Consider the following 27,620-nt stretch of genomic DNA (forward strand, 5'->3'; position numbering starts at 1 on the left):
GAGATTCATATATAGGCAATAAAGCAAAAGGCTATGCATAAGATTTATAAATCCCTAACTTTAAAAAAAAAACAGTTCTCTTTGGGCAGGGGTGTGCAGAGGTAGGGGAAATCGGAACTTCAATTGTTTAGGTAATGCCTTATTTCTTAAGCTGGGATACTGGCTCATGAGTACATATTTTTTTAATTATTCATAGCCTGCTGTAATCTTAATTACTGAGTAACACATTTTTTAAATTATGGGAATTGGAAAGGTAGAAATAATCAATTACGTTTCACCTATGGGAAACTACAAAGTATCCAAAGGGTGGCAGACTTAATGTCCACAACATACGTGTATTTTTTAAGATCAGGAGAGGAGAAAGAAGCCCATGAATGAGGAAAGACTGAACATGATGAAGAAGACAAGCCAAGTAAAAGGAAGGGAGGTTTCCTGGTGGAGGAAAGAGACAAGGAAATCAAGAAAGCCCCTCCCTCAATTGAAAATGATATTCTGGAAGGGAGGTCATGCCAGGCAGACTTACCAATGACCTAGGAGGCCTGAGAAGAGCTTCCTCCCTGTACCTGAGAGATGCCTCCTCCTTCCCTATCTTCCAAGCTGCAGACGGTCCCATCTACCCTGCGTCACACTCACCTGGACAGAGGCCCAGTGGATGTTGTCTCTCCTCTATCCAAGGCTCTTCCCCTTGCTCCAGCTGAGAAATGAGTTTTGGTTTGCAAAATGGAATTTCTGCTCATGGGGGAAAAAAAACAACAACAAGGAGATTCTTGGTTATGGGCTCAAGGGGCCATTTCATAACTCAGAGCCAAAATGCGTAGGGAAACCCAAAGGGTGGTACAAAGGACCTATAATTGTGAACTCTCCTCAGAAGAGCTGAGTAAGTAAGGGTGACTCCAGTCAGGAAAACAGCACATTAACAGTTGGTGAAGGAAAATCACCTAGGTTTCATTTTTTTTTATAATGATTTTTTATTATATTATGTTAGTCACCATACAGTACATCCCCGGTTTTCGATGTAAGGCTCGATGATTCATTAGTTGTGTATAACACCCAGTGCACCATGCAATATGTGCCCTCCTTACTACCCATCACCGGTCTATCCCATTCCCCCACCCCCCTCCCCTCTGTAGCCCTCAGTTTGTTTCTCATAGTCCATAGTCTCTCATGTTTCATTCCCCCTTCTGATTACCCCCCCTTTCTTTATCCCTTTCTTCCCCTACTGCTCATTCTAGTTCTTATGTTCCATAGATGAGAGAAATCATATGATAGTTGTCTTTCTCTGCTTGACTTATTTCACTAAGCATTATCTCCTCCAGTGCCGTCCATGTTGTAGCAAATGTTGAGAACTCATTCTTTCTGATTGCTGAGTAATATTCCATTGTATATATGGACCACAACTTCTTAATCCAGTCATCTGTTGCAGGGCATCTCGGCTCCTTCCACGATTTAGCTATTGTGGACATTGCTGCTATGAACATTGGGGTGCATATGGCCCTTCTCTTCACTACGTCTGTATCTTTGGGGTAAACACCCAGTAGTGCAATGGCTGGATCATAGGGTAGCTCAATTTTTAAGCTCCACACTGTTTTCCAGACTGGCTGTACCAACTTGCATTCCCACCAACAATGTAGGAGGGATCCCCTTTCTCCACATCCTCTCCAACAATTGTTGTTTCTTGCCTTGTCTATTTTTGCCATTCTAACTGGCGTAAGGTGGTATCTCAGTGTGGTTTTGATTTGAATTTCCCTGATGGCTAATGATTTTGAACATTTTTTCATGTGTCTGTTAGCCATTTGTATATCTTCATTGGAAAAGTGTCTGTTCATATCTTCTGCCCATTTTATGATTTGTTTATTTGTTTCTCGTGTATTGAGTTTGAGAAGTTCTTTGTAGATCTTGGATACCAGTCCTTTATCTGTAGTGTCACTTGCAAATATATTCTCCCATTCCGTGGGCTGCCTCTTAGTTTTTCTGACTGTTTCCTTGGATGTGCAGAAACTTTTAATCTTGATGAAGTCCCATAAATTCATTTTGTCTTTTGTTTCTCTTGCCTTTGGGGATGTATCATGAAAAAGGTTGCTTTGGCCGATGTCATAGAGGTTGCTGCCTATGTTCTCCTCTAGAATTTTGATGGATTCCTGTCTCACATCGAGGTCTTTCATCCATTTGGAGTTTATTTTTGTGTATGGTGTGAGAGAGTGGTCAAGTTTCATTCTTTTGCATGTAGCTGTCCAATTTTCCCAGCACCATTTCTTGAAGAGACTGTCTTTTTCCCACCGGATGATTTTTCCTGCTTTATCAAATATTAGTTGCCCAAAGAGCCGAGGGTCCATTTCTGGGCTCTCTATTCTGTTCCATTGGTCTATGTGTCTGTTTTTGTGCCAGTACCATGCTGTCTTTGTGATCACAGCTTTGTAGTACAGCTCGAAATCCGGCATTGTGATGCCCCCAGCTTTGTTTTTCCTTTTCAACAGTTCCTTGGAGATTCGGGGTCTTTTCTGGTTCCATACAAATTTAAGGACTATTTGTTCCAGTTCTTTGAAAAACGTTCTCGGTATTTTGATCGGGATAGCATTGAAAGTGTAGATTGCTCTGGGTAGCATGGACATTTTAACTATGTTAATTCTTCCGATCCATGAGCATGGAATATCTTTCCATCTTTTTATGTCTTCCTCAATGTCTTTTAAGAGTGATTTATAGTTTCTAGAATAAAGGTCCTTTACGTCTCTGGTTAAGTTAATTCCAAGGTAACGTATGGTTTTTGGTGCTATTGTAAATGGGATGGATTCCCTGATTTCTCTTTCTTCGTTCTCGTTATTCGTGTACAGAAATGCAACTGATTTCTGAGCATTGATTTTGTATCCCGCCACGTTACTGAATTGCTCTATAACTTCTAATAGTTTGGGAGTGGCTTCTTTTGGGTTTTCCATATAGAGTATCATGTCATCTGCGAAGAGAGACATTTTGACTTCTTCTTTGCCGATTTGAATACCTTTGATCCCTTTTTGTTGTCTGATTGCTGTTGCAAGGACTTCTAGTACTATGTTGAATAATAGTGGCGAGAGTGGGCATCCTTGTCGTGTTCCTGATCTTAAGGGAAAGGCTTCCAGCTTTTCCCCATTGAGAATAATATTTGCAGTAGGCTTTTCATAGATGGCTTTTATGAGATTGAGAAATGTACCTTCTATTCCTACACTCTGAAGGGTTTTAATCAGGAAAGGATGCTGTATTTTGTCAAATGCTTGGAAAATCACCTAGGTTTCAAACAAGATAAAGCAAAAAGAGAGCCCCAGCCTTGGGAAAGAGGCGTGGAAATGTAGTGTTAGAGGCAACGTGAGGAAATCTACCTGTTTTCAATTCCACTAAATCCAGATTTCCCCTGAGGGAGGGGGATTATTGTTTCTAAGCCCAACCCTAGGACGAAGCTGCTTCATGGGTAGCCTTTCCTCGTGATGTGCAGAAAAGACTCTGTGGGGCAGGTTTTAAGTGCTAAGGGAAGTCATCCTTACCTAGTGAGACCAGGTGGTTGTAGGTCTCCAGCATCACTTCCCAGTGCAGGGTCCTCTGAGCTGGGCTCAGCAACCTCCACTCTTCCTGGGTGAAGTCCACAGCCACATCCCTGAATGCCACGAATGCCTTTAACACAAAACACACCACTGTTCATCCAGGAGTTAGTCTTGTTCACAGCTCAGGATGAGCCATCACGAGGCTTCCCTGTGGGAGGTAGAGATTTCTAAACCCTACTTGGGATTGTGAATAAAGGGTAGCAGAATATGCCACTCCAAATTATGCCATTTTGGCATAAGGATTATTTTGGGCCAAAGGCATTGAGAAGTAGAAACAAGAAGAGCTCTCTGCCCTCCCTCTATCTGCCTAAAAGCAGAACATAAATTTGTGAACGTATCTCCCCTCCCCGCTCTACTGGGAAGAACATAAGTTAATCTCTGGAAACAACTCTAGACCCTTATGAGCCAGGAGATGGCATCAAAGGAACCACACAACAAACCTTACTAACTACTATCTTCCACCACAATTTGCTGTCCTCGAAACTCAAAATCCTTTTCCTTTGTCTTGTTGTTTCTCTAAAAAGTTATCGTTCTTTTGTTAAGAAGCTATATGAGCCCAAGTTCTAACCACCCCTTTGAGTTACTCATCACTGAGTGCTCCCATGTGTATCTATGATGCATGTGTCAATAAACTTCTGTTTGTTTTTCTCTTGTTGATCTGTCTTTTGTTGGTCTAATTTATAGGGCCCCGGCCAATGAACCCAAAATAGGTAGAAGAAAATGAGGGTTTTTTTCTTCCCCTATGTGACCTTAGTGCCAAGGGTTCAAACACCATTATTCTCCTTTGTCTATACAGCCAGCATCATTTACGCACCTATTACTGTCAACATTCTAGACTAGCTGCTACCGGGGATGAAAGCAAAACACAAGTCCTTTCACATTGGGAGCTTTAAATCTAGGCAGGGAGAACAGGAAGACATCACACACACAAAGTTAAACAGTAAAAAATAATCATCTTACTGAGCTTGAAGAATATCAGAGACCTATTTGGTCTAAGCATTATGCTCTACCTACTTGAAGCAGCTGAGTCTCCAGGGGTGAGTACCCACCAATATGTATACTTTGTAGCAGGATGCATTCCTCCCCCTTGTTCACACTCCCACTGCCCTGATCCCTTCTGAAGAGTGCAAGCGCATGGTTGGGAAGACTATGGACTCAAATCACACTGTCCCCCACTAGAGTACCCTTCAGCAAATTAGTTAACCTCTCAGCACTTCCGTTTCTTCTGTGAAACAAGACAGAACAGTGCTTATCTCACAGGACTGTGCTGAGGATCAGAGAAGTCGGTAAATGTAAGGACTCAAGACAAAGGACTGTTGCACACAGTGCGTGCTCAGGGAGGACTTCCCTAGCCATTCTATGAAAATCCCTTCTTTTCACTCAGGTTCTTATGCTTTAATGTACCCCCTTAACTCTAGATAATGCATTACTCATTTTTATTTTCTGACTTCCTGCTAGACTCTAAGTTCCATATGCATTGTTCACTGTTATTATCCTGGTGCCCAAAGCAGAGCCTGCAAACCCACTAAGCAGTCAAATATTTTAGATAACTGAATGTGCATTTATTGTTATTATTCCCCTAACACAGTTTCAAATGCCTTCTGCTACCTAGAAAGCTGTACTTTGGAGGGTGGGAATATGTAATGGTCCTTGGCATGAACGTTTTGGTGAGGTATCTTGCCATGGAGGTGTGCAGAAACCAAGCCCCAGGGAGCCTAGGGATCCAGTTCTGGGATTCTTCCTAGCCCCTCAGTTTTTCTGTCTTTTAAAAGAGAGCACAGCACCTCCTTGGCTCAATCAGTTGAGTGTCCAACTCTTGGTTTTGGCTCAGGTCATGATCTCGGGGTTGTGAGATCAAGCCCCACATCAGGCTCCGTGCTCGGTGGGAGTCTGCTTGGGATTCTCTCCCTCTCCCTCTCCCTCTGCCCCTCCCCCTGTTTATGCACTCTCTCTCTCTTTCTCTAAAATAAATAAATAAATCTTTTTTAAAAAATGATTTTAAAAGAGGACACAATCCACAGTCCACAGATAGGGTTAGTTTGAGCCATACAAAACATTTTCTTTATATCACTTATATGTTGGATGATCTCAGATAAAAATATCAACTTGTCAGTCCTATTGAAAAAAATCCATAAATCTGACCACTCTGGGCTTCGCATTGCTGCAGGGGCCACAGTTGGCTGAAGGTGACTCACACTAGGGGTCCATTAGCCCATGTATGCTATTGGCAGATGGCTGCAACTCCTACCTTACCCATTTCATTTAGCTCCCTGCCTGGTCCCTTTGGTGATTTGATTGTGCATCCCTTCTCAGAACACCATTCCTCCTTGAGGGATGACACTGTGTCTCCCAAACTAATTCCATGCTGTGCCCTCTCCTCTCAGGGGACCCTCTCCTAAATTTCCTGTACCCTACCAGCACAACTGTTCTGCACTGGCTGTGGAATGGCCTTAAAACAGGACCCCAACTTGCCCCCTGCCTATAGTAATAGCAATCCCAGAGGCCAGCCCTCCACCACAGTAATTAATTATTAATAAAGCATAGCCAGGATGACTGAGAGCTATGGTTTCACCCCTCATCTCTAGCTGTACTTTAAAATTAACTGTGGTGTTGTAAATTATGGACTCCTGGGTCTTTCCACAAATGGATAAAATCAGACTCTCTGGGGATAGGGCTTTTATACTTTTAAAGGCTCCTAAGTACAGGCATGGTTTAAAATCACTAGGTTAGAGGAATCTCAAAAGGGAAAGGTCACTGTAGGATAGAGAGATCACAGCAGGTTTTGTGAGAAGAAGGTATGATCTTGGTCGTAAAGGGCAGGCAGGATTTTGAAGGATCAAGGAGAAAGAACAGGGGTGGGCACTCCAGACAAGATGTCTGGGATGGGAGGAAATAAGGACTGAAAAGTGGCTAGCTGAAAAAGAGAGCAGGCAGGTCGTAGCAGACTGCAGAGCGTATGAAAGGCCAAAGGAATGTAAAATCCTATCTTCTACTGTGCATTGAAGGTGATATTTGGGTAACACCCTTGATGAGTACACGAGTGTACATGATGAGTAGATGAGAGTATATGTGGCTAGATAGGTGATAACGCACGTGTAGCAAAATATTCATTGTTGAATCCAGACGGTGGGTATGTGAGTCAATGTTAAAGTCTTTATACTTTTTTCTGTAGGTTTGAAACTTCTCATAATTAAATACTGAAGAGAAAAGACTATTCATTCATTCAGATTATCTGCCTAGTCCCTGTGGTGATTTGATTTTACAACTCCTTCTTAAAATGAACACACACACACACACACTCACAAATACCTAGAAAATCTCTGACAAAGAAGTTACACTAGAGACCAACCTATGTTCCTTCAACATGTTTAACACAACTGGTATTCCTACAGCTCTCGAAAAATCCATGGTTTCTTTGTCTGAGAACCACACACATAGGGGATATGGAAACACTAAGTGGATGACTCTCCATGACCTATTCCAAACCTCTCTCACTGAGCTAGCAGCTGGGGGCACTAAAGCCAACTCAAGGCGAGGCCTGACTGCTGTAAAAGTCACCTACCCCTTTGTCAGCTGAAGAGTGGATTTGTGGCCAACTGGAACCAACAAGACAGAGTAGCCTGCTGCTGGATCCTTCTACATTTTTAAGATGGAGTAATCTGGAGCCAATACATTTCCTAATGCTCATAAATGTGGGCACAAATGACCCAACAGAGGCAGCAGAGTTTAGTGCACTGGCCTTAAGCGTGGTCCCTGAACCTACAGCACCAGCATCCCTTAGGAACTTGTTCTCTGAGGAACAAATTCTCAGGCCCCATCCTAGAACCACTGAATCAGCGTGTGGGGCCCAGCAATCTGTTTTAACAAGGCTTCTCAGTGATTCTGATTCACAGAAAAGTCAAGAAATGCTCACGGGGCTAAAAGTACACTCTGGAGACAGTGTTCAAACGACAGCCCTCCTTTTCCCATGACTTTGCATCAGTAACTTGACATTTCTGTGTCTCAATTTTCTAAAAATGGGTATTATAATATGACTTACGTTTTAGGATTGTTGTGAGACTTAAAGTTGCTAATAATAAACATCCTAGACTGTGAGGGGAACTAGCCTGATGAGGCTGACACTGTGAACAGCATCGAGTGGAGGAATGAAAGAACCCCAGTCCTTGAAGGGAGAGGACCAACCCCAAATTGTGTCCTGGCTCTGGACTTTCTTTCATGTGCGCTCAGTTATTGTTTAGAACTACCCACGTGGGGGGGTAATCAGAAGGGGGAATGAAACATGAGAGACTATGGACTATGAGAAACAAACTGAGGACTTCAGAGGGGAGGGGGGGTGGGGGAATGGGATAGACCGGTGATGGGTAGTAAGGAGGGCACGTATTGCATGGTGCACTGGGTGTTATACACAACTAATGAATCATCGAGCCTTACATCGGAAACCGGGGATGTACTGTATGGTGACTAACATAATATAATAAAAAAATCATTAAAAAAAAAAAAAGAACTACCCACGTGGGGTTTCCTGCTGCTTGTAGCCAAAAGGTATAACATCCAATCTTGCAGCAATGGCCACCACCGCCCCCCCCCCCGCCCCGGTGAATCATGCCTCTCTTTTTCTACCCTTTATGCATTTTCCTCCTATACTAACGCTAGGCTTGGCCATGGGACATGCTTTAGCCAATGGGACATCGGCAAACATGATGCAAGCAAAGGTTTGGAAGGCATTTGGGTTTGGGGCTGGCCTTGCTTCTTTCTGTGCAGTAAACCTGGAGGCCACTATGTAAGTAAATTGAGCTTGCCTGATGACAAGGCCACACAGAGAACCAAGAACTGAGTACCTCCGCGGACCAGCCTGTCAACCACCAGACACATGAGGCCGTCCAGCTCCAGGTGAGCAGCCAGCTGACATCAGCCACATGACTACACCCAGGTAAGCCAAGAGAAGAACCGGTCCGCTGTGCCAACAGACTGTGCTAACTGCTGACCCACAGAACTGTGAATGAATAAGTTATTTTAAGCTGAACTGGTCAATAGAAATGACGTGCCCTCACAAATACCGAAAACATGTGGCATTAGCAGTGGGAAGAGGAACAGCAGAGGTTAGCAGCACAAGTGGGAAAAGTAGTAAACAAACTGTGAGTGGGGGCTGGAAAAGTGGTTAAGGAAACCACTAGGGCAGCCTGAGAAAGGCCATGCCTTTTATGTGCTCGCAGCACTGTCGCCTGCACTCAACTTGGAAAACAGAAAAAAATACCTAATGATTTCCAGATCTGGCTAACGAGATTTCCAGGAACCCCATTAAAGCCTTCAGTTAGATGCCTCTAGCTACGTATGAGAACTTATAGAAAGAGAAGAGCTAGGGCAGCAGGTTGAGTATCTGCCTTCGGCTCAGGTCATGATCCCAGGGTCCTGGGATCAAGTCCTCCATTGGGCTCCCTGCTCAGGGGGGAGTCTGCTTCTCCCTCTACCCTTCCCCCCTGCTCGTGATCTCTCTCTCACTCACTCTCTCTTAAATAAATAAATAAAATCTCAACCAAAAAAAAAAAAAAAGAGCTAAAGAAGCAACTGAATAGTTTGTAAGCATAATTTAGGGGAAATACAGACACATGGGGAAAAAAAAAACAAGAACCAAAGTATGCTAATCAACTAGCTTGTTACCATCATGCATGGATGGTCATCCCACCCCTGTCAAACTGCCAGCGGACTGCAGCAACATGAGCAGGCCCAGGTGAAACCTGCCAAACATCCATCTGTGCTCAAAATCACTGACCTATCAAACTGTGTGCTAATAGATTACTTTGCTTCAAGTCAATATGCTTTGGGATGGTTTGTTATGCATCAGAGGCTAACTGATATACTGATAAAGGAATATCATGTTAGATGAAAAATACTTTACAACTAATATCATCCTTGACTTGCTATGATGTGCATGCTGTCAGAAACTCCTTAGATTTGGCGGGCATTAGATTCAGTCCTCCCATCTTTCTCTCACTCCTGAGCCTGAAGTCATTACATGGAAAAGAGGATAGATTCCTCTGAATGACCTGAACAGTTATTTTTCTTCCTTTCTCCAGCCAAGCTCCTAAAAAATGCATTAATCTAAGTTAAAGGTATATATGAGATGACTCCACTGTGTTGGCAATAAACATACTTTCAGAATTAATAATGAGAACATGATGTCAGAAACAGGACAATATGTTTGAAATGAGGAGTGTCCTGGGGCACCTGGGTGGCTCAGTCAGTTAAGCATCCAACTCTTGGTTTCAGCTCAGGTCATGATCTCAGGGTCATGAGATGGAGCCCCCTAGACCAGCTCCACACTCAGCAGGGAGTCTACTTGAAAATTCTCTCCCTCTGCCCCTCCCCTGCTCTCTCTCTCTCTCAAATAAATAAATCTGAAATGAGGCATGTCCTGAATATCTAAGACACTGTTGTGAGTCACTGAAGGAGGGCTTCTGAACAGAAAAGTGATGTTACTGTAATGTTTGGGGAAAATGAGGATGACAGAGACACACAGTGGGTAGCAAAGGACCATATCAACATGTAGAAACCAACCAGAACACTATTGTAAACATTCACGTGAGAAAAGAAAAAGATCTGCACTGGCAGGTCTACCCTGGGGATGTAAAACTGCACAGTGTGACAATAAAAGCAAAATAAGAAAACTGCAAAACGTAAAGTAGACATCACAATGGAAGAAGGGGCCTCAAAAACAGAAGATATAATCAAAAGGATCAAATGTTTTAGAACAGGCAGAGTTCCAAATCTCCAACTGGTGTGAGTCCCCACTGCTCTGAAATGGTCATTTTAACTCACCTTATCATATTTTTGTTGTGAGAATAAATACAAATCTATAAAAGAATTTCATGCACAGAATTTATCATAGAAGCAAAATTTACAATAATTAAAATATTGGGAATAAGTTAAATGCTCCCCAAACTGTAAGGGACCCTCTTGTACTGTTGGTGGAACTGCGAGCTGGTGTAATCACTGTGAAAGATAGTATGGAGGTTTCTCAAAAAGTTAAAAATAGGGGCACCTGCGTGGCTCAGTCGGTTAAGAGTTTGCCTTCAGCTCAGGTCATGATCCCAAAGTCCTGGGATGGAGCCCCGCATCGGGCTCTCTGCTCAGCATGGAGCCTGCTTCTCCCTCTGCGTCTCCCCCCATTCCTGCTCTCTCTCTCACTCTCTCTCTCAGATTAAAAAAAAAAAAAAAAAAGTTAAAAATAGAACTACCCTATGATCCAGTAATCACACTACTGGGTATTTAGCCAAAACTACAAAAATATCAATTCAAAGGAATACACACACCCCTATGTTTATAGCAGCATTACTTACAATAGCCAAAGTATGGAAAAAGCCCAAGTGTCCACTGACTGATGAATGGATAAAGAAGATGTGGTGTGTGTGTGTGTGTGTGTGTGTGTGTGTGTGTGTGTGTGTGTGTGTGTGTATAAAATGTTGCCATTTGCAACAACATGAATACAGCTAGGGAGTATAATGCTAAGCGAGGTAAGTCAATAAGAGAAAGATAAATATTATATGATCTCACTCATATGTGGAAATTAAGAAACAAAGCAAGTGAGCAAAAGAAAAAAGAGAGAGAGACAAACCAAGAGACAGACTCTTAACTCTAGAGAACAAACTGATTACCAGAGGGGAGGTGGGGGGCAGGGAATGGGTAAAATAGGTGATGGGGATTGAAGAGATTAAGGAGTGCACTTGTGATGAGCACTGGGTGATGTATGGAAGTGCTGAATCTCTGTATTGCACACCTGTAATTAATACAACACCATATGTTAACTATACTGCAATTAAAAATAATAATAAAAATCATCCTCCCAAATTGGAAAATAGTGGCTGGGTTCATCCATTCGATGCACTATTATAGAAATCACTTCCAATGGGTTAAGTGTTGGCTGTTTCTCCACCTATAAAATATGGCTCTGGGTAGATACACTGGCACTCTTTAATATACTGATTTTATCATTAAGGTCTGTCAAAATGTGTGTGAGTTGGTGTGTGTGTGTGTGTGTGTGTGTGTGTGTGTGTGTGTCTGTGTAAAATTAAACAAAATCCCAATGGTAACAGAATCTCAAAATAAAATGAAAGACCCGTAAGTGTGCAGGCTGTGCCTTTACACATCACTAACTGTGGTCCATCAAGTATTCCGCACACAGCACATAGCCACCAAATTTGTTCAATGGAATCAGTGAAAAAATGCTAAGGATTAGTAACATCATGTCCCTGCCAGCCCATCTCACTTGCTACAAATTCTAATTTATTCTCTCAGGCAAAGGTCCTAATATCCTACTGTATATTTGTTTAAAACTGATTTGTGTAATTCAGATGTCATGCCTTCAGAGTACTTGGAGGGTCTACCCAAACCCTCTGAAATATGTAGTTAATTATATGCCCCAAATAACATATCAACACAAACAACAGAAACTCCTTTGTTACTTATAGTTCCTTCAAATGAATTTACTGAAGGCTGTGGCTCCTCTATGCACTCAACATTTCATATGTGTCAGGTACTCCTCTAGCACAGAGGTTTCATCTTAAAGAACTTATTCATTCAAATGCTTGTACCCTTTGATCAATTCTTCCAATACTTTTTTTTTAAGTATGAGGGGCTGGAAAAAATCAGCTTACACAAACATCTGGCTTTTCCCAGAAAATCAGAATGTTTTTCTATTAACATGAGTAGTGAAGAAAATACACACAATATATTCAATGTTACCTTAGGAAATGTCCTGAATTAGATTTATTATGCATTCTTGGTACTAACACTTTCAAATGAATGAAATACAAATGAGAAACAGAACTCTCAACGCTGTTCTGATAACATCCAGGAAATTGTAAATCTCTACCCCAGAAGACTTAGATTAAGAATAAATCAAGGTCTCGGGGCGCCTGGGTGGCACAGCGGTTAAGCATCTGCCTTCGGCTCAGGGCGTGATCCTGGCGTTATGGGATCGAGCCCCACATCAGGCTCCTCTGCTATGAGCCTGCTTCTTCCTCTCCCACTCCCCCTGCTTGTGTTCCCTCTCTCGCTGGCTGTCTCTATCTCTGTCAAATAAATAAATAAAATCTTAAAAAAAAAATAAATCAAGGTCTCAAAAAAAAAAGAATAAATTGAGGTCTCATTTTCTGTTTAAATTTTCCTGTCATTTTTAAAATAAGGGTAGTCAAGGAAGATCTGAAATAACCAAATTAATGCATATTAAAAATGATAGTAAACCAGCCTGGCAACTTTGTTGGTGCTCAATAATGTTAATCACATTCAATTAAGTCAAGATCATCATAGCCACCATTTATAGGGGTTAGAAAGTTTCCCCTTAAGTCCCTATACATCCATGTCATTGACTTCCTTATGTCAAATTCCTTCTCAAAATCCTTCAAAACCTAGCTTATTCAAAGACAGAATCAATACTCTTCAGTCTGGCACTCAGCCTAGCCACCCAGACTAAGAGGTGGAAAATGAAAACCGTTCGGGGTCCAGGTAGGTAATATAAATGAGAGAGGCAGGCAAAATGTTAACTGGTCAATGGTTTCAACCTCAGTTTGGAAGATACTGTGGAAAGGGCAGCAAATAAACTAGGCAGGACCTGTCCAAATGAAGACACTGTTCAAGGGTGAATTCCCTGACACCACAGTGCAGTTTACTTTCAGAGAAGCAGGCAATCCAGAATTTTTGGTGAAATCTCCCTATTGCCAGATGCTGAAAATGCTCTCAATGTAAAATTCAGGTCAGACCATCAAGCTCCCCTCTGTTCCACGTGTCTGTATCTTCACCAGCACATATTTAAAAATCAACTTTAAATAACTCCATCGGCCACTACAATCCCCACACTGTGGCAAAGGCAGTGTGCCCTGCCTCAAGCTAACGGTGCTTCCTGCTCTCCTCCCTACTCTGCCAACTCTCCAACTACCAAACCCTCAGGGGCCGTTCAGACAGCCTTACCTCTACTGGAGGTCCTCCCTAACCATTTCAGGTCGTAAGCATCTCTGCTGTCCCTGCCCTGCATCCTTACCACTGGACAATCAAGCTTGAATGTTCGTGTATTTTTATTTAAACTGTTCCATGTGTGTTGTTTACAACTGACCACTTCGAGGATGACTGAGGTATAGATGGAGCAGAAAGGAACGCTGAAGACGCGGGGGGGGGGGGGAGGACCCCATGTAAGATGAGCCACCACTCCTGCAGGAACTTTGCCCAATACCAACAAGGCAGCCTACAGCGCAAGAAAAAGGAACAGATCCATCCTATTGGCAGCCAAAATGGAATTTGATGAAAATTCTCACCTCTTTTTTGGCTTTCAGGAGCCCCGTGGCCATTTTCCTAGTCTCCTGAATGCTCTCTCTGGAGAAGGGCAAAGTCTTAGAAGATAGATCTGGGGATGTGAAGAGAAACGAGGGCGCGCCCACATGGAAGAGCCCCTCCCCAGGAGTCAAGGTGCGGTCTGTTCGGGAGCCCCACAACTGGGGGTTCAGTGTCACAGAAATCACCAGCACAACCCAATTCCCATCTAGAGCCCTGGGAAAAGGGTTCAGAGTGACCAAGCACCCTCAAGTTCAGCCCCAAGCTCTGGCCAGGGAGTGGAGCCCATGTCCCCCTGCAGAGGAGTAAGGGTCTGTCTCTAACTACGGACTGGAATGAAAAGATAATGGCCTGGAGGTGCCTATGGAAGAGCGCCCTAATTCAGAGGCAGCCTGTGTCCCCACGAGTAAAACAGGGACAAGGAGAGGGACGTGCTGACTGGACAAGGCAATGACTATAGGGCACTCACGGAACGCGGGGTACACGTTGCCAATCCTGAGGTTGAGGCTCGGGAACCGAGTGCAGAAGTGTGGGAACAACCCGAATAGGGAGGCCTAAGCTGCCGCCAACCAGCGAGTGGGCTGGACCCACCAGCCGGAAGTGTTCCCGCTACGTGAACTCCACAGCAAGGAGGGCGCGAGGGATGGCGGAAGTGGCCGCGGGGGCCTCTGGAGGGTGTAGTCTTTGGGCTGGAGAGGTGGTGAGTGAGGCAAGCTTCGCCAACGGCCGGGTGACTCTGACATCTCCATCTCTCATACAACGAAGTTTAGGCGCTCACTGTTAAGAAGATCAGGCTGCAAGGTGTTTATCCTCCGAGGGACAATGAGATCTTGCGTACCGCGAGAAAGTCGCAGAAATGCCCGAGGATTCTAGGAAATGTGGTTCTAGCGCCCCGCCGGTGTTACGGAGGCCGGTAGACAGACTGCGCGCTGACGGTTAGCGGCGCAGGTGAGCTGGGGTAACTGACGCCAAGGCTCCGCCCCGTGTGCTCTTCCAGGAGCAGAAATCAGGGTCCAGATTGGCGCGAGTGGGCGCGGCTCAGGGCAAAGCTCTTGGGGGATGAAGTGGTGGAATGATGCTCTATTGGGACTCCGGGATAGGAGCGACACCGGCCTTGGTGAGCCAGTACGCACAGGGAACGCCAAGGCTATTTTCTAGGAGAGCGGGATTGGCTTGCGCCAACTCCCGGAATAGCAGTGGGTGGCTCTGGTCCTGTGTCCCCGGGATATTGATGCGTGGGGAGGCGGGACCCGAGGCCAGGAGCAAAAGGCCCCTGGTGGTAGAAGAAGTGTGGTGAGGAACTGTGGCTTGATCCTGAAATCCCTGGGGGGTTTTTTATTGTAAGCTAGGTGCCACTTAGAGGACATTTACCGTGGTTGTGGTTGGGAGGTGGAGGGATGAGGTGTGAAGAGGAAGCAGAATTTGACAGTTTTGCTCATCATAATTTTTTTGGCATTAATATTGATTTTCAAAGATACTAGCTTAAAATATTTATCTCGATTACTAAGTTTTTATGGTGCCCCCTTATATTTTGCCCTCAAAGTGCCAGCTGTAGGGAAAGGCATGAATAGATCTGACACTATGAACCTCACTGGCACCTACTGGCCTGTAGTCTTGATAGGAAGTGAGGTCCTGGGGCGCCTGGGTGGCACAGCGGTTAAGCATCTGCCTTCGGCTCAGGGCGTGATCCTGGAGTTATGGGATCGAGCCCCACATCAGGCTCCTCTGCTATGAGCCTGCTTCTTCCTCTCCCACTCCCCCTGCTTGTGTTCCCTCTCTCGCTGGCTGTCTCTATCTCTGTCAAATAAATAAAATCTTAAAAAAAAAAAAAAAAAAGGAAGTGAGGTCTTGGCTTCTGGGCATTAAGTAGCCAGAAAGAGGCCTTTGGGAGCTTACCCTGGATTGTTGAATTGTGAGTTAATCTTTTATTTCCTGACTTCCTTAATATCCATAATTCCCTGATAATGGAACCTCCCAAAGACCCACCCACAAGGCACCTCCAAGACCTATCATGATGCAAATATTCAAAGACTGCTCTTGAATCTTCACATCCCACTCCAGAATCTCTTCCAATATCCCTTTACCTGGAGAAGTAAAAAAACAAAGTTTGCATGTTAGTATCAGCCTCCCCCAAATTGGATCATGTTCAGGAAGGATCAGCCTAGTGCCCTATTCCAGTCCTGGTGGCACAGCTCACAAAGGGTTTCATATCCATGAACATGGAATGGTTGTTAACAGAACTCAGTAAGAACCAAATCAGACATGGGACTGTGAAAAGCACACATGAAATGTAAGGACTAAAAGCTTTAGAGAAGGGATTGGGGTGCCGGGGGTGGGTGGTGGATGGAGGTGGGATCTTGAGATAGTCCATATCCCTATGTGTAGACATGTTTACACAGTCAGTGAAGAGAGAGACCCAAGCTGATAGGTTACATATAATAAATCAAATATAACATAACAGCAGGTCAAGTGATGATGTGACTCTGCAAACTTACTCCCCTTTCTTTCCTTCAGGGAAGGAAAGGGGCTGGAGGTTGAATCAATCACTAGTTCATGCCAGTGTAATGAAGCCTCCATTAAAATGCAAAAGATGGGAGTATGGAGAGCTTCCAGGTTGATGGAGACTCAGGGAGAGTGGTGCACGCAGTATGAAAGCTGTGACCCTTCCCCATTCCTCGCCCTGTGCATCTCCTCCATGTGGCTCTTCCTATATTATCCTTCTATAATAAAATGGTAATCTGGTAAGTAAAATATTTCTCTGAATTCTCTGAGAATTTAGCCTGGAAGTAATCTATGACTTAGAAATTAAGGCAGAAAACAAAGGAGCTAGTCCTCCCCTTTCAGGTCAGAAAACATAAAAGTAGAACATGAGAGAGGAAAGAAATAATCAGATGAGGGTGGGGTGGGGAGCTTATGGGGATGCAGGAGGCAGAAAGAAGTGCCGTTTGTGCATACAATCATTACAAAGAGACAGTCTTTGGGGAGGTGTGTGCACAAGGATCGTGGCTAGATTGGAAGAAAGATGACAGATACCCCTGAAAGGTATATTCAGGGGTTGACACTGAATAAAAAACACAAGAGAGAGTCACATGTAGAGCCTTTCCCATCCTGTGCACAGATGGGAGGAGAGCATGGATTAACATCAGCGGGTGATGCACAAATGGGGCGTAGACAAATGGGGAGTAAATAAGCACAGCAAACAGCCCCTCAAGAGGGAGATGAGGAAAATGAGCACAATCCTGTCGTCAGAAAGACATGCAGCAGTTAAATCTACTCATGTGGAAACTCAGGTTCAAGGGTAAGAGATGGCTGCCCACACCTCTGCTACGTCACCTGCAGCCACAGGGTGGCAGGCAAGACCTTCTGTTCCAAAAGAGTTGGCCAGAGAAGGCAGAGCAGGAGCGGTCAGAAGCTAGGGCCTCCCAAAGGGACTTACTGGCCCCACATTGCAGCTCCAGCAGGGAGGAGAAAAACCACCAAGTAAACATAATATTTGTATATTTTTATAATAAAATATTTCCTATACATTCAAGTAGAGATGGGTACAGTGACAGAAAACAAGGTAGAAGAATCGGACACCACAGAGATGAAGTGATGGATAAATAAATGACATGTCAGGGGAGTTTATCCACATATGCAGACTTTGTGTGTCCACAGACTTATGTTTATGGATCACTCAGTCGAGAGGTTTACACAACCTGCACTCACGTTGTGAAGTCAACAGGAGATGAAGTAAAAACAAAGCAGAGTGTCCGTCTGTTTTGTGAGGCACACACAAGCACAGCTCCTCGCCTTCCTTCTGAACACGTTACTACTCCCTGCAGCAGCAGATGGCAAGTCCGGCCCGGGCCACTTCTCCCACAGTGTGATGACAGACAAGACATAATCACAGAACACACTAGAAACAAAAGCCAGTAAGTGCAGAGGCTGTGGAAGACAGACTTCAAGTAGGAGGGATTAGGAAGTCCAGGAGAGGGATTCCAAGAGGAGCCAGATGCCTGCGCAAGGGCCAGGCAGTGAGCAGACATAAGTTAGCCTGAAATCAAACATCATCTGATAACAGTGCTTCTCAAAAGCTGCTGCAACAGACCTGGGCAGGGGAGGGCTTAGTAAACACAGATGTCTGGGCCTCACCTGGTTTCTAATTCAGTGTCTGTGTGGTGCCTGAGAATCTGCATTTCTAACACGTTTCCAGGTAACGCTGATGCTGCTGGTCCAAGGACCACACTAGGCTTTACTCTACCACCAGGTCAGGGGGAGGTACTATAGAGCAAAGCAGCAGCAGACGAGACTTGAAGCCTGCGTGTAGGGGCTTCTCTGGAAACTCCTCAAACAAAAACCTCCAAGATGCTGAAAGAACATCGACAGCAACATGTCTACAAATACAAGGTACCACTGAGGAAGTGCTCTGTCAGGTAGTGACAGGCCCAACCACTGGACCCATGTAAACCTTCCAGAAAACCTGGGAACCCTGGCACTCTGAGAACACCTACTTTCTACCCTCCCTCACTGAGATCTGATGCCCTGCTTCCTGATAACATTCCATTATAGCACAGGAAGGAACGTCATTGATACGCCCATTTGTATGGACTTTCCTAGTTTAAAAAAAAAAAAAAAACCACTCGAGTAGAAATTTTTTTAAATGTTTATTTTTCATATAAAAGAACACAACATTTTATATCAGTTTAATGGAAACCCTAAAATACATAGAAAAGATATAAAAATAATTATCAAAAATAGTCGAGGCAAAGCAATACTAAGAGTGAAATCTTATATCCCTAAAATACATATGTAGCTATATATGCTATTTTAAAAATCAAGGCAGAAACAAAAGGGGTGCTACATCTCTAAATTTATGCATCCCAGTTTTCCAGTTTAACTCTAAAATTAATCTGGAGATCTGTCAAGAAAGATACATGAAAAAAAATGGGGAAAGTGTCTAACTCAACTGATGGGACAAAGAAAATAATCATTAGTAAGTAACTGCAAATAAATGCCCAACCAAGACAAAAAAAGCACGGCACCTCTTATGGGAAAAGGCTGAAATGGGGTAGAGAGGAAAACAATGAGCCTCAAAGGAAAGTAAGACAGAAGAAATCAGGCCAGAATATTAAGGAATTGGAAACAAGTCTCCGTAGCAGGAAAGACAACAAACGGAAAGAGAGAAAAGAGGGAGGCAAAAGTCATAGGCTCCAGGGTGTGGAGGTCCATGAGAATAAAGCAGGCAGGAAGAGAGGTGGAGTGTGTAGATAAAATATTCCCTAGAGCTGTGCTGTCTAATGACACAGCCACTCATCACATGTGGCTACTGAGCACTAGAAACACGGCTAGTCCGAATTGAGAAACGGTACAGGTATAAAATACACTCCAGGGGCGCCTGCGCGGCTCAGCTGGTTAAGCGTCTGCCGTAGGTTTGGGTCGTGATCCCAGAGTCCTGGGATCAAGCCCCACTCCCCTGTTGCTCAGCAGGAAGCCTGCTTCTCCCTCTCCCTCAGCCTGCCGCTCCCTCTGCTTACGCTCTCTCTCAATGGCTCGCTGTCTCTCTGCCAAATAAATAAAATCTTAAAAAACAAAAACAAAAAACAAGAAAACTATCTCCCAATCACATACCCGCAAGCTGAAGAATTTTAAACTGTTGTCTCGATTATCAGCAATGACAGGAGATCAAAACCAAATCAACAGGTGCCACACAGGCTGGATGTCTGAATGGAAATACATACTGTGCACGGAGAAGCACTGAACTTACCCAGTGGGGCAGCACGCCAGGAGGTGCCACACATGCACCTGGGTGTGCACTGAATGGAGTGATCAAACTCTCATCCCCACAGCTCTGCTGTCCTTCACTGGCACTGCAGGGGTGGAGCTAGGAGGGGAATCCACATCCTGGTGATACCATGGGGAAAGAGACGCTTGGGGATTTTGCCCTGATTTCTGAGGGGTATTTTCTCTTCTCCCTCTGGGTTATATTTTCTTGCTGTCCACTTGTCTACCATTTTGCCACCCCAAACTGCAGCCCAACTCATCCCCTGGGCCTTTCTCAGTGTGAATGTTGAAAGCTTAGTCTTACCTCTTCAATCTCTACACAATTTGCCCAAAATTTAGAGCTAAAAAAATAAAAAGATTTGCCTGAGAAAGTTTAGCCTCCCCCTTCTTAGGGGAACCCTTAAAGAAACATCAGTCCAGTGTCTCCCCGTCTCTGCTCAACAACTCCTTGTGACCCCTCCTTCAGGAGCAGAAGGCAAGTTTTTTTAAGATTTTATTTAACAGAGAGCGAGGGAGCGGGAGAGGGAACACAAGCAGGAGGAGTGGGAGAGGGAGAAGCAGGTTTCCCCGCGGAGCAGGGGACGAGAGGCTCCATCCCAGAACGCTGGGATCATGACCCGAGCCAAAGGCAGATGCTTAACGACTGAGCCACCCAGGCGCCCCCAGAAGGCAAATTCTTACCTAGGCCCACCTGCCTCCATGAACTATAACACCACACAGACACACAGAGAACAATAACTCAACATAATTTAACATAATACAAAGTCAGGAAGGGATGGATGCCCATCATGAAATATTTAAGCACTAAAGCGGCAGTGATAGGGATGGAGGCGGAACAGTATAGGACTCTAGGGATGGGCTGGGAGTGAGTCCTAAGAAACTCCACATCCTGGCAGAGATAGGGGGTGGGCAATCAGACTTTGAACAGAAAGGTTAGCCAAAATTCTGTCTGTGCAAACACACACAATTAAGATCACACCCGACTGAGTCAGGTGGGTTAGGAATGACAGAAAGCGGAAGCAGCAATCGAAAATGTGAAGGGGTTCCACCATAAGCCATTAGGAGGGTAAATGCCAGACACACCTCCAGAATGTGTTTCTAGCAGTATTTCTTCAATTAACAAGGCAAAGGTTGGAGCAGCAAGGAGAGATGGAGGACAGGCACTTTCCCCGTATGATCAATGTGAACCTGGTAGCAAGCCTCTGGATGCTACCATTTTCCCCATGAGGAGTCAAAGCCACAGAGAGGCTCATGGGTGGGTTCAAGGTCAGACAGCTAATAAAGGCTTGATCTGGGATCGGAAAGAGGCTGTTGGCTTCCCAGGCCTGTGCCTGATGCTCAATGACCAAAAATCAATCTCACTTCGTGATAAAGTACAAACAAAGTGTCTCTCCAAATCCCTCAAGTTATTCTTTTCTGTATTTGTTCTGTGAGCTAGAAGAAAAGGGAGAAAATGAAAAATTGGGAAAGTAAACACACTTCTAAAATGATGCATGGTCAAAGAAGAAAATGCAACATACCCAAGGGTAAAATTTCATTTGGCATAGGGACCTAAGCTTGTATGAGGTCTCTCATCCAAAGCTATGAAATAAATCCTACAAAAATAAGAGATCCACTGAGTAACATTGTAAAGGATTTGGGAAGGTAATGCTATTACCTATTACGACAAGAGTCAAACCAGGATTATAGCTTTTAAACAAAACAAAAATCCCTAAACCTCCTTAAATGGCTGCTCCTTTTATGAAAACTACGTGTATCTGCCAAAAAATAAGATATTAAAAATGTTGAGAAATTATTACTAATAGTAAGGTACCAAAGTCAGGAACTTATTTTCCCTGAAATGAAAAAAAATTCAAAGTAACTTGCTGTGCCTTTCTCAGCAACTTCTCAAAATAAATTTTATGAAGCCTAGGACAATGAAAACTAACAGTTGGTTTTATTAACAACATAAAATCCCAAAAGCTGCTGTAACTGATTGTCCCTATCACAGACATCCCACTAAATAATCCAGCTAACAAGAATGGGATTTTTTAAAGGTTGGGGCGCTATAGTATCAATAGTATTAACCAGGAATTTATTCACTTAATAAACTTGAATCCATCGGCCAACCCTTCCTGCAGGGCGTCCTGCAAAAAACACCGCCAACGGGCGCCTGGGTGGCTCAGTCGGTGAACATCTGCCTTCCTATCCCTCAGGTCATGATCTCAGGGTCCTGGGATCAGCCCAGAATCTTGCTCCCCGCTGAGCGGGGAGCCTGCTTCTCCCTCTCTCTCCGCCCCTCCCCCTGCTTGTGCTCTCTGTCAAACAGATTAATAAAATCTTAAAAAAACAAAAACAAAAGCAAAACCTGCCAAAAATAAAAGGAGGACCCTGCCAGTCGGAGGTCGGAAACCTTGCGGATCACTCTCTGCGCCAGCGCCCACCAAGTCCGGCTGGAAACCAGAAAGAGCTGGAGTTTTACCGCTGGGGTTTCCCCGAGTCCCGACTCTCGCCATCGCGACTGCCGAATTCCCAGGCACGCAGGACGGACCCGGAGGACTTCACGCAGCACGAACACCCAGCATCCTACGTCCGGCGGCCTGTCGCCAGCACAACGAAAAGCTCTGAAACCACGTTCAGCGTCACAGCTTCTTCCGGCCTCGCGCCTGCTCGTGCCTTCGCCTGGGGGCGGGCTTCCGGAAACAGTGGCCAATGGGAAACACGATTAAATACACTGGACTAGGTTTCAAGGCAACACAGAGGAAGAAAGGAAGAATGCAGGTATCTCAAATATGGACAGAGCTCTTAGCCAATGGATGTGCAAAGAAGGAGGGGCTCGCCTCTCGTTGACCAATAAAAGGCGTTTGCGGCGACCCGCCTACAAAGAGTTAACAAAGATTTCTTGCCGGATTCGTGGCCAGAATGCTTGCTCTGGGAGCCTCATCCCGACTTTGCAATCATCTCTCGCGCTGTTGGCTGAATCTTCTATATTTACACTCGGCGCTGGAGACCCTCTGTCATTGTGCAAGTGTTACGACCCCTGAACTCTGAGACCTGACTTTGCACACAGCAGGTCTCATTATCAATGGGCTAATAAATCATAAATAATAAGATAAAGGAAATGGACAGTGAAGACATTAATGAATAAAATCAAACAGACGCTTGCGGTGCAGGGTCCCTTCTTTGCAAAACCAAACTCAGGGGCAAGTTGCACGTTTCTAACCAGCAATCAGAGTACAGAGGGGGCAGGCAGCAGGGTTTTGCATTTGATTCATATAATTTGTCAGTAAAGTCCCAGGGTGTGCAGCCATTTCAATGTTCTACAGTTTACCTCAGTTCTGGGCGCAGCCCTTCTTATACGTAACGGCGAGCAACGGCTTTAAACTCCTCTTTATGTGGGTATCTGGAACTGTCTTTGGAGGGCACATTTTAAAACTTCCATTTCGAAGGGATCCATCGCCCTCTTGCGTCCCCCCCCCCCCCCCGCCCCGGTATCCCCATGGATCCGCAGGCCCCTCGACTCCAATCTCCACCCACAGAATTCAGAGCTCCATTCTTCTACTCCGCGAATGTCTTCCAAATAGAGGGAACAGTATTATGCAGACTGGCTCTCTGGTTCTAATCTAGGCGGTCGCGTTGATGTCCAGACAGTGCCCCGCATGTGGACCGTGGTTTTGAGTGACAGGAGGGCAGGAAACAGACGTGACTGACTGACGTGCTGGATTGGTCACAGCTGGAAGAAACACCGCCCTAACGGCACCAGGCGCCAAATGGAGACCTAGTGCAAGGTACAGCCGGGCTGTGAATGACTGGCGGGGGCGGGTCCTTGCAACAATAAAGGAGCTAGTGGGAGGCCTGCGAGGCTGGGCCAATCCGGCTGTGAGTGACTAGCAGGGGCCAGCCCTCCCAGCAACGAAAGGCGCCGGGGAAGGAATCCTGCATACTAAGGGATGCTGAGGCGTTGCAGTGGGAGCTGTCCTGGTCTTGATTAGATCCTTTCTCCCACAATTTTTCTTTCTCTGCACGGCTCTCATATATCTATGAGGACTCAGTGTGCCGTCCCCTGTAGCAGAGTTTTCTCTGTCTCGGGGCTGTTTCCTAAATCACTGCGCTAAACTCACTCGTCTGCTCCTGGTTACCCCAAACATTTGCCGCGTGCTGGCTCTTGTCCCTGCTAGACCGGCTCTCTTGCCAGCTCCTGAGAGGGGAGTTGGGATTCTGGAAGAAGTGGCAGGTGCGGGGTACCCGTGGCGGGGTGGAAGGGGAAGAGTGAGGGACGGGGTCCTCCACACCTTTGCCCACTCAGGTTCACCAGGCTGTGACAGGAGAATTCTTATCTTTCCCGCAAGGTTTTAAATTGAGACTCTGGGGAGAGGGCAGAATTGGAGCACGGTAGAAGCTGGGGGAGGAGGGAGATGGGAAAGGTGGGAGATGCATCAACTGAGGCGGTATCTTTACCACTTTATTCCGGTATCTTTATTTTACACCATGCCTTTGCCTAATCACGTTCCTCTGTACCAGGCGCCGCTCTCCCTTGGGGGTGGGAGTGGGGTGGAGGGGTGGGGGTGGGGTTGTTGAGGGGATGTTAGTCCCCAGTCTCCGCTCCCTTGGCCTAGATTGGAATTGGTCCCAGGGCTTTCAATTTCAATGTACACATCTTGGGTGAAAGGGATGGCGTCCTTGGACTTCAAAAATTATTCACTTTTCGTTAAGTTGTATTAATTGCTCTCTTCCTTTATGGATTCTGAATTTTGTTTCTTACGTGCAAAAGTATTCTTATCCTTCAATTAAAAAACACTTCTTTATTTTATTTTAATTCTGTAATAGTTTCTGATCGTTACATTTCCTTCGGAGTTGATTTCGGGGGTACTGATGAGGTTGGGGATTATACGTGAGGTTCAGTGGGGTATGGTCCGGAGCCCACAACTGAGAAAGAATTCTTGAGATGTCTTTGGTGCAAAATGGTGGTTTATTAAACACGGGGACAGGACTCGTGGGCAGAAAGAGCTGCTGCCCCCGGGGTTGTAAGGAATGGCCTATTTTATACCCTCAAGTGGGGAGGGGGCTAGGGATAGCGTAAGTCTCTAAGGAATTTTGGAAGCAAGGTCTCCAGGACCTTGAGGGGGCTAGCTACTGTTGGGAAAGGGTCATTTATTACCGTCTAATAAAACCTTAGTCATGAGACCCTTCAGATGTATATCGGTGGGCCATATGCTTGGGGGATGATTGCCAACACGTATCTTGGGGGGGGTGGTTAGAGATAAAGGAAGTTTCCAAAGGAATTTTTATACATTAAAGTAGACTTACAGGATCTTGGTGGAGGGGAGGGGATCAGGCCAGGACTGCCTTTTGCCCTTAGCAAAGTATTAACATCGAGGCAGCTGAGTTCCTAGAGGAATGTCACCATGCCTGTTTCAAGGACTTGTCAATGGGCTGTAGGTAGTAAGGACTGTTTCTTTGTCCTTTAGGGCAGCCAGAAGTTCCTGAGGAATGTTGCATACATCCCGTGGGTGGGGGGGTTGCAGGGTGTCAGCTTCTGCTTTGTCTTCAGCTTGCCTTCCGTTCACTCATCAGTAGGATGTGAGGTAGAGATGAATTTGCATGTCATCCTTGTGCAGTGGCCATGCTAATCTCTGTATTGTTCCAATTTTAGTATATGTGCTGCCAAAGGGAGCACGGTGCGAGGTAGAGATGTAACTATTTTTTTCCCAGATGGATAAAAAACTGTTCACACACCATTTACAGAACAACCATTCTTTCCGTCTCTCTTTATGTTTGTGTTACTGTACCAATACCATACTGAAACTTTATGGAATATTTGGCTCTTGATAAGGCAAGTCCTTCCACTATGTAATTATCTTCCAAAACTTTTCTGGTTCTTCTGGTCCATTTTATCTTCCAACTGAGAAATAGAATGAGCTAGTCAATTCTATTATTAAAAATTGATGCTGGTATTCTGATTGAGATGGCCTAGAATTTATAGATTATTTTAGAAAAAAGTGACATTTTGGGGCACTTGGCTCGTTCAGTGGGAAGAATGTGGGACTCGCCCCATGTTGGGTGTAGAGATTACATAAACAAGCAAACAAACTTTAAATATATAGAGAGAGGTACAATTATTCGTAGTTTTTAAATGTAGAAAATAAGACCAGAAAAGGCATTAGAAGTCTTTGCCCAATGTAACACAGTAAATGGAAAGCATGGATTTGTACCCACAAAGATAGTTTCTGAGTCTACAAGCTTAGTCACTATCATACATTGCTACTTCTGGACCCTTTTTTTTTTAATTTTGCTGTATTTTTCCCTCTCTCTTCAGGCATTTTATTTTATTTTTTTTTAAGATTTTATTTATTTATTTGACAGAGATAGAGACAGCCATCGAGAGAGGGAACACAAGCAGGGGGAGTGGGAGAGGAAGAAGCAGGCTCATAGCGGAAGAGCCTGATGTGGGGCTCGATCCCATAACGCCGGGATCACGCCCTGAGCCAAAGGCAGACGCTCAACCGCTGTGCCACCCAGGCGCCCCTCTTCAGGCATTTTAAATCCGTTTTCTTCATCTATTTAATTATATAGGGAAAAGTCAGTGTTCTCCCTCCACTTCATCCTCTAACCCAGTTCCAGTGTTAACAAGGTGACGAACATCTTTCTATAATGTTCTCCAGGATTCATATAAGTATTTGCAAACATACAAAAGTATATATAAAGTTTCATGTTTTCATTATTTTATTATAAACCATTTTACTTTTTTATATGAAAATTTATGATGGATATATCTTCAGAACAGTAGATAAACAGCAAACTCATTCCTTGTAAGAGTTAAAGTATCTTCCATTGTATGATAGGATATAAAAGGATAATAATAATTTAAGATGTTGAAATACTTTTATCACCAAAACTAAAGCTTCAGTAAATTACTTTTACTTGTATCTTTAAGAGTTGTTACTACAGAAGGCCCCAAGATTCACCTCTGATTTACGTTCGAGCTCTGACCGACCAGGAAGTGAAAGTTGAGGCATAGTTGCAAAATCCCTAAGTGTTGAAAGCGTGCTACAACACACATCATCTGCAAAGACTAGGGAATTGTTTTTGGTCCAGGTAAAGAAAATTTCTATTGATCCCTAGTTCCCCACAAACCAATAGAACAGAGACTTCCATGGCCATGTATGACAAAGGATTTAGACTTTGCAAAATTAGTTCAGAAAAGCCACTAAATAAATGAATATCAAGAAGTATAACAAGCAGCCAAAGTAAACCCTGGGCAAGGGGGCAAATATAATCTCCAGAGTTGCCACATTATAATGTTCAGGAGTTCTGGTTTTCAACAAAAAATTATAAGAAAAGTGTCCTTCAGACTGAAATGAAATGTCACTAGACAATAACTCAATCCACATGAAGAAATAAAGAACAACAGTTAAGATAACTATATAAGTAGATGTAAAAGTCAGTGTTCATATATTTTTGGTCTGTAAATTGTCTTAATTCCTATATGAATTAAAAGACAACTGTATGAAGCAATAATTATAAATCTATGTTGATGGCACACAAGTATAAAGACTTAATTTGTGACTATAACAAGAAAAGGAGGGGAGCAGAGCTGTAAAGGAAGAGAGTTTTTGTATACTACTGAGGCAAAGTTATTATTATTTCAAGCTAGATTATTATAAATTTAAAATGTCAGTTGTAACAGAAAATCAACAAGGAAATAATGGCTTTGAATGACACACTGGACCAGATGGATTTAACATATATATTCAGAACATTCCATCATAAAACAGCAGAATACAAATTGTTTTCAAGTGCACACAGGACATTCTCCAGAATAGATCACATATTAGTCCACAAAACAAGCCTCAACAAATTCAAGAAGAGCAAAGTCATACCATGCATCTTTTTTGACTACAACACTATGAAACTAGAAGTCAACCCCTAGAAAAAATCTGGAAAGAGCACAAATATATATATGGAGATTAAATAACATGCTACTAAACAAAA

General features: G+C 44.2%; 1 protein-coding gene and 1 non-coding gene across 2 annotated transcripts in view; both read right to left on the reverse strand.

The window, feature by feature from the left end:
- Nucleotides 1-23,079, reverse strand: part of ZNF875 (zinc finger protein 875) — a 40,093-nt gene extending 17,014 nt beyond the window's left edge. The window contains exons 1-4 of the mRNA XM_087871075.1: nt 14,356-23,079; nt 13,871-13,928; nt 3,510-3,636; nt 634-729 (exon numbers count right to left, since the gene is read on the reverse strand). Coding sequence (XP_087727201.1) covers nt 634-729; nt 3,510-3,636; nt 13,871-13,903 — 256 coding nt within the window. The 5' untranslated portion in view covers nt 13,904-13,928; nt 14,356-23,079. The remainder of the gene's footprint in view (nt 1-633; nt 730-3,509; nt 3,637-13,870; nt 13,929-14,355) is intronic.
- A 2,123-nt stretch (nt 23,080-25,202) lies between these two features.
- Nucleotides 25,203-25,305, reverse strand: LOC123785022 (U6 spliceosomal RNA). Its single transcript, XR_006777589.2, has one exon. It is a non-coding gene; the product is annotated as a U6 spliceosomal RNA (small nuclear RNA).
- Nucleotides 25,306-27,620: the final 2,315 nt, after the last annotated feature.

Source organism: Ursus americanus, chromosome 21 (genome assembly GCF_024610735.1).
Source record: "Ursus americanus isolate L20-20 chromosome 21, mUrsAme1.1.p, whole genome shotgun sequence".
Lineage (NCBI taxonomy): Eukaryota > Metazoa > Chordata > Mammalia > Carnivora > Ursidae > Ursus > Ursus americanus.